General features: G+C 38.3%; 2 protein-coding genes across 3 annotated transcripts in view; one reads left to right on the forward strand and one right to left on the reverse strand.

Annotated features, from left to right (window-relative positions):
* The window catches only part of Ppat (phosphoribosyl pyrophosphate amidotransferase), a 61,185-nt gene that overhangs the window by 26,876 nt on the left and 21,463 nt on the right, over nt 1-12,846 (forward strand). The gene's annotated exons all lie outside the window — the stretch shown is intronic.
* Paics (phosphoribosylaminoimidazole carboxylase and phosphoribosylaminoimidazolesuccinocarboxamide synthase) overlaps nt 1-12,846 on the reverse strand; it is a 38,158-nt gene that overhangs the window by 22,499 nt on the left and 2,813 nt on the right. The window contains exons 2-6 of the mRNA XM_070013109.1: nt 12,065-12,154; nt 11,315-11,752; nt 10,181-10,270; nt 7,151-7,234; nt 4,427-4,489 (exon numbers count right to left, since the gene is read on the reverse strand). Coding sequence (XP_069869210.1) covers nt 4,427-4,489; nt 7,151-7,234; nt 10,181-10,270; nt 11,315-11,752; nt 12,065-12,154 — 765 coding nt within the window. The remainder of the gene's footprint in view (nt 1-4,426; nt 4,490-7,150; nt 7,235-10,180; nt 10,271-11,314; nt 11,753-12,064; nt 12,155-12,846) is intronic.

Consider the following 12,846-nt stretch of genomic DNA (forward strand, 5'->3'; position numbering starts at 1 on the left):
CTAGAAACACAAAGTATTCCTATATTATAATGTAAAATGTTTATAAATGTAACTGGATATATGCATGTCCTTCGATTTTGAAAGGTTTTATCAGTAACTTTTTTTTTATTAGTTTATAATAGTTATGCAGTGTGTAAGGGGGTTTACTCCAATCAATCACCTTCAGTCAACCTCAGCAGGTTACATTGTTCAATTTTCATATACCATTGACTTTTATAATTTAATGATCCTTTATTTAAAACACTAAATGTTTTATTCTTCTGGTATCAACTATTTAAAAAAAACTTTATGCATATATCTGAAATAGAATTTATCTGTGCTCATCCCTTCCCTTTCCCTCAAAGTCTCAAGAGTACCACTGCTTTGTCATTCTAGTCAAACTGGGGAGAGCCTTTAACATATACTTGGAATCTAGTTTCCCAGTAATAGCAGCTTAATCTTCTAGCTTCTGAGTCTTTTTTCATCTCTTGGGGTAATGTTACTTTTTTGTGTGTGTCAGTTGGTGGGGCTTGAACTCTGGGCGTGGGCGCTGTCCCAGCTCAAGGCGAGTGCTTTACCGCTTGAGCCGCAGTGCCACTTCCTGATTTTACATATTTTAAAGTCTGAATACTAAAATTTAGTGCATTCCGAATGACACTTTCAGGTGAGTAAACGTTTAGCATTTCCCTTTTCCATAGCATAGCCACTAGTATTAAGAGGAGCAATAAACAGGGACATCTCGTTTGCCTTGTATTTATATCCAAAATGAAATACACAATTTGCAACTCATTTGTAATAAAATGACTTTAAAAGGAGTAAAAGGGAAGATGGAGTTCTTGTTACTCTCCTGTAAGTCTTGTGTCATTTAACCACAGGGATAGGTGTTCTGGAAAATATGTCAGTAGGCCATTTTGTTGTCATGGGATCCTAGCTGTATTTACACAAGCCTATGTGGTATAGTTCAATTATCCAATGAGAGCCATTGCTGCAGTCAAAAGACAGTAAACATGAACTGTATGGAGCTGCTGTCAGGGTAACTTAACATACTGTTTAACAGTAGACTTTTTAAAATACATGTATGTAAGAGCCAGGCACTGGTAGCTTATGACTGTAATCCTAGCTACTCAGACTGCTGAGCTGTGGTTTGGGCAGGAGTGTCCATGAGACTCTTATCTCCAATTAACCACAAAAAAAAGCTGGAAGTGGAGCTGTTGCTCAAGTAGTTCACTTGACTTGAGCAAAAAAGCTCAAGGACAATATCCAGGCCCTGAATTACAGCCCTAGGACTGACTGGCAAAACAAAGAGAGAGAAGGCAGGGAGAGAGAGAGAGAGAGAAAGAAGGGATGGGGGAGGAAAAGAAAAGACCACTTTAATGCAGAAAAGTATACTATAGTGAACACATAAGCCAGTAACAGTAATCAAGTATTGCATACTATACCTAGTAGTTGTGTTGTACTTTAGATGACTGGCAGTGCAGGATTGTTTATACTGTATTGCTCCCATAAGCACATGAATATTGCTTTACCCTATAACTACAAAGTCACTGCTTGGTAGTGATTATTTAGGAAACCACCGTGGTATTGGTTTATCTTACCATTGACTGAAAGTTGCTAGGCAGTATCTGACTATGGAACATTTGTTGAACTCCTATTATATACATATAAGGCCCTGGTGGATACTGTATTACACAGGGTAGATGTGGCTTCTTCCCTCACAGAGAGGTAACATAGCCCATTGGTTCAAAAGCACAAGCTTCTCTAAGCCTCTGTTTCTTCCTTTATAAAGCAGATATGACTGATGGTCACACTTCATTGAGTTGTGATGGTGCCTATATTCATTAATACAGGTAAAGTGTCTAGAACAGTACCGGAATTATAAGCATGCCCTATGATCCTATATCCTATTCTTGGATATATACTCAGCAGAAATATGTGCATATGTTCATTGAGAGACATTTTAGGTTTTTCAGGACAGTTCCAGTCTAGTAACAATTGGAATGTCCAACAAGGGACTAGATTTTTTTTTAATGGAATGTGTATTCCTATAAAGGATAATCCATAGCTGTTTTGAAAGAAAAAATTAGCAGGGTGCTGGTGGCTCATGCCTGTAATCCTAGCAACTCAGGAGGCTGAGATCTGAGGATTGTGGATCAACTCCATCCTGGGCAGGAAAGTCTATAAGATTCTTACCTCCACTTAACCACCAGAAAACTGGAAGTGGCTGTTGTTCAAAGTTGTGGAGCACTAGTCTTGAGCAAAAAAGCCCAGTGACAACACTCAGTCCCTGAGTTCAAGCATCATGATCGGGAAAAAAAATCAAACAAACCCCCAAAACGGAAAACAAGAAGACGTTACAAGTAAAATTATAAATGAATCAGTGTTGCATGAAAGAAGCTGACATTTAGAAGCTAATGCTATATTAAAAAACAACAACAACAACAAAACAGGTACAACCCAAAACTAATCTATAGGTAATAGCCAAAGTAGTGTTAATCTTTATAGGAGGAGCTTTAGTTATCGGGGACCTGATAATTTTATTTGACTTTTTTTTTTGAGACAGTCTTACTGTGTAGCCCGGGCTGGCCTCAAACTTGTAATCTTTCTGCCTCAGCCTCCAGAATGCTGTTTATTTTTTACTTTGGTGATTGTCACTTGGTGTGTTTATTTATATTAAAAATACTTTATTTAGCTTTCAGGTATTTGTGTTTGCCCAGTGAATAAAACACGAAAGCTGGATTGTTATAGAAATTCAGAGAAATCTAATGGTTGTCTTTATTGACTTATGAAAGAGACAAAGACTGGTTTTCTTTCTTTCTAATCTCTCCTTTCTTTCCCTCCCTCCCTCCTTCCCTCCCTCCTTCCTTCCCTCCCTCCCTCCCTCTTGGAGGTCCTGGAACACCCCCCACACTAAGGGTCCTGGGGAACCAGCATAATGTATTTTTCTTTCTGTATTTTTTCCCTCCCTCCCTCCCTCCCTCCCTCCCTCCCTCCCTCCCTCCCTCTCTCCCTCCCTCCCTTTCTTCCTTCCTTCCTTTTCTGGTTGTGGGGCTTGAACTCAAGGCCTGGGTGCTATCCCTGAGTTTTTTTTTACTCAAGGCTAGAGCTCTACTTACCACTTTGAGCCACCTGTACACTTCCAATTTTTGAGTGGTTAATTGGGAATAAGAGTATCCTGGGGACTTTGCTGCCTGGGCTGGCTTTGAACCACAATCCTCAGGTCTCAGCCTTCTGACTAGGATATAGGCAGCAGGACTCAGGTTTTCTGATTATCTGCTATGTGCATTTTCTTTTCTTTTTTTCTTTTTTGGGTTGGTCGTGGGGTTTAAGCTCTTCAGCTCAAGGTGGGTGCTCTACCACTTGAGCCACAGTTCCACTTCCGGTTTTCTGGTAGTTAATTGGAGATGAGAGTCTTATGGACTTTCCTGCCTGGGCTGGCTCTGAACTGTAATCCTCAGATCTCCTCCTGAGTAGATGGGATTACAGGTATGAGCCACCGATGCCCAGCTTTTAAAAAATTTTTTTAACTATTCTTAATGGTAGTTTCTAAAATGTAAGTTTCCAGGTCTTGGTAGATAGTATATAGAATTACAGTTTGTTTTTCTGTTTGTGCCGCCAGCATCTGGCTTCGTCATGTGCATTTTCTTTACAGCCATTCATCTTTTCTGCCCTATGGTTTTAGTGAACTGAAGATGAAATATTTTTGTTAAATTGTTGAGTTATATTTACAGTACATTTTCTGGTCCTTATTTCCTAACTAATATAGTATAACAACTATTTCCATAGCAATTACATTCTATTACTGGATGAATATTCTAGAGATGATTTAAAATAGATGGATATGTGTAGTTTGTATGCAAATACAAACTTTTATACTTTTTAATTTTTATACTTTTTATATGATACTTGACTATATGAACATTGTTAGTATCCATTGAGGGAAGGTCCTGGAACACCCCCCACACACTACGGGTCCTGGGGAACCAGCAGAGTGTATTTTCCTGTCTGTATTTTTTCCCCTCGTATCTAATTATCTGATACATGCCAAATTACCGAATTTCAAAGTTTTCTGCCTGAGCTGGCTTCCAATCTTGATCCTCAGATCTCAGCCTCCTGATCTAGCTAGGATTACAGACATGAGCCACTAATGCCCCCGCTGAAACCAAAATTTAGAAACAAAATTAGTCTTTCTAATATTGGATTCCATTTTTGTTTTTCTAATATAATTTTATTATGATTACGAGGTTGTACTGAGGGGTTATCCAGTTACTTTAAATGTTGCTTTTACTTCTAATGAGCTATAAAAGAATTTTCTCATTCTCTTCTCATACAGACCATAGAAAAATGTATTTAGACTAATTTGTCAAGGACAGGACTAAATATCACTTATCAGGACAAAGCCAAAGTTTTAACAATGTAGAAAAAAAATGGGTGTTTCTCAGGCTCTTACCATCTTGTACTTTTCTCTTGATGCTCCAAGTTCCTTGGCTTTTACTGTGACCTTCAGATAATTCTTAAACAAAAGCATAGGGGGAAAAAAACAGAATGTAACATCTTTTGATACAATTTTTAAGCCTTCAAGTATACCAAAGTGAGAACATGTAAGCAACTGGAAAAAGAAAGATGAGTGGAAGAATTAGGAAATATTGGGTACAAGGTTTGGAAAGGAATTGGAACTCAAATTAGATGTTTTATAATTTTTTTTTAATTTATTTTTTGGTCTGTTGTAGGGCCTGAGCTCTGGGCCTGGACGCTGTCCCTTAGCTCTTCAGCTCAAGGCTAGCCCTCTACCTCTTAAGCCACAGTGCCAACTTCTGGCTTTTTCAGCTTATGTGGAGTGCCTGTAAGGCAAACACTCTACCATTGAGCCACCTTCCCAGCTGTTTTCTAATTTTTTTTAATGTCCATTTAAAAATACAGTTTTAGGATTTTATTCTTAAGAGTTTTCCAAGAGAAGGGTTTAGGATTTTTTTTTTTTGGGTCCGGTCGTGGGGCCTGAACTCTGGGCCTGGGCGCTGTCCCTCAGCTCTTCAGCTCAAGGCTAGTGCTCTACCACTTGAGCCACAGCGCCACTTCCGGCTTTCTTTCTTTTTGCTTATGTGGTGCTGAGGAATCGAACTCAGGGCCTCGAGCATGCAAGGCAAGCACTCTACCACTGAGCCACCTTCCCAGCCCAGGATTTTTTTTTTTTTTTTTTGAATAGTCACTTCCAAGGTTACCATATTTCCATTTGGCAATTCTAAGAGTTAGTCCTCTTAGTATGCCTAAAATTTCTTCATATGATCTCATTTTTCTGTTTGTGACTTTAACTAAATATCACTATCCCACAATACTGTGAAATGTATGAAATTTATATAATCACTTAATCACAATAAAAAATTACCAAAAAAAGCCCATTTTTCTTTCAGGGTTAACGTTTTTCTTTTGTAAACTTTATATTCACATTTAAAATTTTATATTTTGTGTGTCGCTTCTAGTATATTCCAAACTGTATTAATTTTCTGGCAATTTCCTTAAATATTTCTTTGTTTTTTGTGGCCCCATCCAGCATTTGATTTAGTTTTTCGTCAGACTATGTGTGTATCAACACTCTGACCTCATTGTCAGACCAGTATTTTCCAGCCTCTGGGTCACTAATAAGTTCTGTTGATGATTTTTAGCATTTAGAGACTATTAACCTTTAAATCAACATAATTTCAGCTTATAGTTAATTCTTAAATCCTATTTTCTTGAAACATGTAAAACACTGAAAATTATAGTAATAATAAATTCAGTATGACAGTCAAAATACGTTTCATAAATCTATATTCAGCATTTCAAAAATAAAGCAGATTGATTGTTCCCTGATACTTAATAGATGATCTTCATCGGATTTTTAGAAATGCAAAAGTTACATTATTTACTAATTTCTTTTAGTAAGAAGAGAGAATACTTTCCGTCCTTCCTTATCATATTTTCTACCAAATTAGATATAAAAAGCATTTGGGGTAATACACAATAGAGATTTGTCCTTTAGCTAGCTACTTTCAGGCAATATTAAACTTGCTATATCAAGAGAGCATTTAAGATTCCACATTTTGGAGCTGGGGATGTGGTTGGCGGTAGAGTGCTTGCCCAGGGTTCAGTTCCTCAGTACCACATGAACAGAAAAAGCCGGAAGTAGTGCTCAAGTGGTAGAGTGCTAGAAGCTCAGGAACAGTGCCCAAGCCCTGAGTTCAAGCCCCAAGGCTGGCAAAAAGAAAGAAAAAAAAAAGATTCAACTTTTAAACCTAGGGAATACATCGTGGGGCTGAGGGGCTATCCCCCACTTTTGAGGTGGTATATACTCATGGTGGCTTCATTTACTAGAGAACAGTATAGTAGTTTAAAACTAATGTTTCTAGAACTCTCCAATTCTCTGCGTGCATCAATAATTTCCTATCTAAGTCTAATCTCAGCTACTTGAAAGAGGCAGAGATTGGTATGATCCAGGTTTGAGACCTCCCTGTAATCTCAGCTATGTGGGAGACACAAATCGGAAGATGGTGCTCCACTGGCTAGCTACAGGAAAAGTTGGAGAAAGGGCTGTAGATATGATTCAAGTACTGGACCTAACAAGCCTGAGGCATTGACTTCAAATCCTAGGACCTCAAAAAAAAAAAATGCATGCCTTGTGCGTGCTGCACTAAATTTCCACATACTTTCTAATTGGAAACAAGATGTATCATTAACCAGGAAGCAGTTTTTATTGATATGATTGATTAAATCATTATCAAAAGGTTGAACTGCCCTCAGGCCCTGCTTTCCTCCCACAAGGTCATGCTGGCTCACGAGTGCAACCCTCTAATCACAAGATCCTGAAGCTGTGTGGGAACCACCTGGTACAGCCTCAGTGGTGTCACTAATGCTTCTGTCCTTGGAAGTTCTAACTGTTTTTGAAACTATACTAGGAAGGGGGGGGGCAGGGGAGGGGCAGGGGGGGGACTAAGACTAGCTATAGTTTCTTAAGTTGACTGCGGTATTGTTACCAGTAAGAATTTAAAAACTCAAGCCTTTATTTTAGAATCAGGCCACGCCAACCTCCAACTTAGATCCTCTTGTTTCTGCCTCTTTAGGATTATAGTAGAGTACTACCACACCTGGCTAGAACTCATGTAAAGCTAACTGATTGCATTATTTAAATTTAACATCTTACCCATTTCCAAACTTTCTTTTTTTATGTTTATAATTCTTGAGTCTTCCAAAGTTTTAGTAATCAATTCTTCTTTCTTTGGGTCCTCTATTGGATTAAAATGGGGAAAAAAGCACTTAGTAACATTATGTCTCAAATGACTAAAGTATATTATTTAATAATCGTACTATTAATCTTCTCCAGGTTGCATGCACAATACACAGAAATATTTAAACATTTCATGTTTAAAGAAAATTAGTGTGTGTGTGTGTGTGTGTGTGTGTGTGTGTGTGTGTGTGTGTTGAAATAGATGATTCTTGCAGGGCACTAGGCTCACACCTGTAATCCTAGCTACTCAAGAGGCTGAGACCTGAAGATCGCAGTTCAAAGCCAGCCCGGGCAGGAAAGTCCATGGAACTCTTACCTCCAGTTAACTATCAGAAAACCAGAAATGACACTGTTGCCCAAGTGGTAGAGCGCTCACCTTGAGCTGAAGAGCTCAGGGATGGCCCAGAGCTCAAGCCCCACACTGACAAAAAAAAAAGATTTTTGGCAACCTTTTTTTTTGGCCAGTCTTAGGGCTTGAACTCAGGGCCTAGGCTCTGTCCTTGAGCTTCTTTTGTTTAAGGCTAGCATTCAGCCACAATGCCACTTCCAGTTTTTCTGTTTATGAGGTAGTAAGGAATTGAACCCAGGGCTGCATGCATGCTAGGTAAGCACTCTACCACTAAGCCACAGTCCCAGCCATACCTTTTGAGAGACTAACAATACTTTATCATGCCGCCTTCTGGCCATCACATTGTCTCATTGCTAATTTTTGTTAATTATGTGGATAGTGAACATTTTATTTTTTTAACAATTTAATTTTGAAAATACATTTTTAGAGTTATTCTCAGATTAACAATGTGGTTTTTCACTTGGAGCGTTTAGGCTGCAGATCAGAATGATTTTCTTGCAGAATGTGTTCTTTTTGTTCTTTTTTGTTGGTGGTGGTAGTCATGGGGCTTAAACTCAGGGTCTTATGCTGTTGATTGACGTTTTAGTTCAAGGCTAGTGATCTACCATTGAGCCACACTTTGATGTCCAGCTTTTTCTGATTAATTGGAAAATTTTCCATCTGGCCAGTCATTTCAGCTATTCAGGAGGCAAACTACGATCCCTTTCAGGTCCCACCTAGGCAAAAACTGAACAACAACCCTATTACCTAAGGAAAAGGACTAGGGGCATGGCTCATATGATAGAGTACCTGCTTAGGATCCTGAGTTCAAGACCCATATAGCCAACAACAACAACAAAAGTTAAGATAAGAAAATATTTGGGGACTGGGTGTGGAAGATTGAGGCAAGAATCTCACGTTTCCTGCCAGCCTGGCCTCTATATTTCAGGACCTTGTCTCAAAGAACAAAAAGAAACAAAGTGCTTTTGGGGGGACTCTTTTATAAATGACCAGGTGTCAAAGTTAAAAATATAAAGCAATAATGACTTTAAGTTAGTCAACAAAATATATAAAAATCAGAATGAGAACCTCTGGTTTTACATGAAAGTATCCATAACTTTGGGTTTTTATAAAGAATATTTGATGTGGACTTTTTTCCTGAAAATAAATATTGATATATGTAAGACTCATTTATATAATGTAAACATTACAATCCTATAAGTAGTTGAATGGTATGATTTGTGAAATAATAGGTATAATATTTGGTATGCCTAAAATCTTTGCTTAATTTTTTTCATATTTTTAACTGATTGGATCTTTGTAGGTTTATAACTTTGCTTTCATTTCCATGTAAATGTTTAAGATATCATACTTTGTTGATAATTTCTAAATGTGTTTCAAATCATCATCTAAATCTAGTCAGTGAGAAGAACCTCAGTTTAGATATGTCTTAAATCTTTATGTATTAAAAACTATCTTGAGACACTGTATTTGAGTTTTTCTGAATACTAATAAGTTGAAATCTTTGGGATGCTATTATTTCCATTTTTTGTTTGTTTGTTCTTTTTAATGCTGGTGATCAGCCCAGCATCTCCAGCATGCTAGGCAATCTCTTGGTACCACTGAGTTTTCGATCTAAAACTTCACTTTTTTCTTCCTAATTAGCAGAGTAAGCTATTATTTATTTATCTATTTACTTATTATATGTGTATGGTGGTCTTGCTTGTCATTCTATTAAGCAGTATAAACTTGGTGTGTGTGTGTGTGTGTGTGTGTGTGTGTACACATGTATATGTACACATGTATGTATGTAGGTGTATACGCTGCGATTTGCCAGGCAAACTCTCTACCATTTGACCACTCTGCCAGCTTCTTTTTTACATTGGTTACATAGTCTTGCTTTATACCCAGGCCTAGATAGTGGTTCTTTTACTTGTTCTTCCCCATGTGGCTAGTTGTCCACTTCTCTCATCTGTTGGCTGAGATGGAATTTCAAACTGTTTTTTTTACCCCCCCTCCCAACTATGATCTCCTGATAGCCACCTTCAAGCAGCTAAGATTACAGGCTTCAGGCACTGCCTCCCGCCATGTAATCAGTTTTAATTCTCTGTAACAAAGATGTTACTAGAGTACTTTGTGAAACCTAAGGCAAGTAGAATCTGTCTAGCTAATAAATCAAAGAAAGAAGTTTGCTAAATTTGACTACCTAGGTTTTTTTTTAAATACTTCTCAAGGCTGTATGGTTCTTTATGTGTGAAGTTTTTTTGATAACTCAGATTACATGAATTTCAGATTTTTCTCTTTCCTACTTCGCTTAGAGCAGTAGAGAAAAAGCATCATTTGAGAACACTTGGGAATTTCATGAGGCAATGGTTCTCAGACTTAATATGTATCTGAATCACCTAGAGGACTTGTTAAAACCGATTGCTAAGCCCAGACTCCAGAATTTTGATGCTGCAGCCTAATAATTTATGTGAGTGTATATGTGAAACCAGTCAGTAAGGTCCCTTTCTCTTGACCTCATCTAACCTGAATTGTTTATGACTTGAGGTCACACATTGAGAATTGGGGCCTCAAGTTTTTTAATGTGAATACACATTAAAAAGCAGAGTACTTACCTGAGTCAAAGTTTTGTTTTACATGTGAAACTCCTGTGTCTTCAGACTTATTTCTGACCAAGTTGTCTTCAGTAACCTCTGCAGCAGTGACTGTGACGTGAGGAGATATACAATGGTTTACTTTTAAAATTTCCTCTTATAGTTCTTTTAAAGTCCAGCTACTGTTTTGTTTTAGCCTGTACCTGACAAAATGTGATTGTTTTTCTGTAGTTGAGATTCCCCACCTTTAAGAATCATGTTGCATTGGGTCACTACTATAGGTATTGGACATACATAAATCTCCAGGTCTTCAGGCCTAACTGATAAGTAATTATCTTTAGCTATACCTGCTGGAGTGCAATGCTGTTTGGGCTATTTTATCTCTAGATGTCTTACCTTTTAATTTTAATAGAGGCAAGTATAACTTTGTAACATACCAGTTTCTTTCTAAGTGAAGTGTTGTCCCATCTTCCCTCCATCATTCTCCCACCCCCTTCCCTGTCTTCTAGACAGATAAAGTCTGTAGAACTGTGTTAATCATACTGTCAGTGGTCAAATCCGTCTTGTCCAATCTTTACACTTTAGGCAATAAGTCTATAGGAGTGCTTCAAGGTTCCACAAAGGCTCAGTTAAAATTAGGATTTTTTTTAACAAAAAGCTGGTAACAATGCCTGTAATCCTAGCTACTCAGGAGCCTGAGATGTGAGGATCAAAGTCAGCCCAGAAAGGAAAGTCTGTGAGACTCTTTATCTCCAGTTAATCAGCAAAAAGCTAGTGTGAGGAACCATGGCTCAATTGAGAGTACCGGCTTTGAGCAAAAAAACTAAGTGACAGTACGCATGGCTGAGTTCAGGCCCCAATACTGGCATATTACCTGCCGCCCCCCCCCTCCTCCCCACACACACACATTCACAACTTTCTTATACCTGGACATAGTATTGTATACACTTGCAGAATGAGGACATCTTCAGAAAAAAAGGAGACACTGCCTTAACTAAAGGAGACCTAAGCTAAAGCACAAAAAGGCTGGGGAGTGTGGCTCAAGTGGTAAAGCACCTAGCAAGTGAATCCTGAATCCAAACCCCAGTTCTGCCACCTCCCTCCCCTTCCCCCCCAAAAAAGAAAGAAATGGAATGTTCTTCTTTATTTTCCTACCTGACTGATCCTCCATTTCCATGTCAACACATTGTGTGGCTTCTGCATCTTGACAGTCATGCTCTTGTGATTTCTCTGTCTTGTCATGTCCCAGAATTGTGTCTAACTCAGTAAAATATTTCATACTCCTAGTCATACCTAGGTCTTGAGCTCTTCTTACAGTCTTGTATTCATGTTTTAGGTTTTTATACTTTGTTCTGCACTGTTTCCAGTCTCTCTCTATTCCAATTTTCTGCAACTTGGCTGCAATTTGTTCAAATATCCTTTTATTTCTTACTGTTCCCTCTAGTTGCCGTTGTATGCTTTTATCTGACCAGATCCCTAGTAGAGCCCTGACTTCAGGCACAGTCCAGTGTTTTCCTCCTTCATTTGCTACCGTTGGAATAAAAGTTGAATTATTAGGGGGTTCCATTATTGATGTTGAGATTCCTGCATCATCTAGGGAGGAGAGGGAAAGAGATACATGGATTGCATACATCAAACATGATAAATGATGGGACACAGTATTGGCAGAGAAAATAATTTTATCCTTAGAAGACAGAATAACAAGTTATAACCTAGGTTTTTCCTTAAACTGATGAGCAAACAGAGTATAGAACTTGCATCTGTTCATTATCATGGCATTTGACTGGCTTTCGTAAAGTTATTTTTAATCACATTTGATCCCCTTCCCCACTCTTCTTTTTGAGTCAGTCTTTGCAACTTGAAATTAGATCAACTGTATTATAAATTTGACCCATCATACTATACCTAGTGCCAGTGGCCTGATGTGTGAAACCAAAAGTAAAGAATTTCCCAAGGTATCTTCCTTATCTTCTAATGGAACTGACATTTTTTTGCCTGGAAGAAGAACAGAATTTCTTTTAGAAATAAGTAAAAGGAAGCAGGGCACCAGTGGATGATGCCTATAATCCTTGCAACACAATAGGCTGAGATCTGAGGATTATAGTTCCAAGGCAGCATACTCAAGAATGTCTATGAACCTCTTATCTCTATTAACCCCTCAAAAGCCAGCAGTGGAGCTGTGACTCAAGTGGTAGAGTGCTAACCTTGAGTGAAAAATGTCAAGGGATAACACCTAGGCCCTGAGTTCAAGTTCCAGTACTGCATTAAAAAAAAAAAAAAAAAAGCCAGGCGCCGGTGGCTCACGCCTGTAATCCTAGCTACTCAGGAGGCTGAGATCTGAGGATCATGGTTCAAAGCCAGCCCAGGCAGAAAAATCCATGAAACTCTTATCTCCAGTAAACCACCAGAAAACTGGATGTGGCGCTGTAGCTCAAATGGCAGAATGCTAGCCTTGAGCTGAGGAGCTGAGGGACAGAGCTCAGGCCCAGAGTTCAAGCCACACGACTGACCAAAAAAAAAAAAAGGTATAAGGAAGTGAAATTATTATAACTGATAATAATAGTAGTACCGAGAATTGAATTAATTATGAGAACAGATTTATTATGGCCATATTTTGTTTTAGTAGCATTAGGGAAGATATGTGGAGAGAAATAGAAACTCAGACCAACTAAAGAGTTATATTAACC

The sequence above is a fragment of the Dipodomys merriami genome, unplaced genomic scaffold, assembly GCF_024711535.1.
Source record: "Dipodomys merriami isolate MVZ:Mamm:240054 unplaced genomic scaffold, mDipMer1.0.p SCAF_9, whole genome shotgun sequence".
Taxonomy (NCBI): Eukaryota; Metazoa; Chordata; class Mammalia; order Rodentia; family Heteromyidae; genus Dipodomys; species Dipodomys merriami.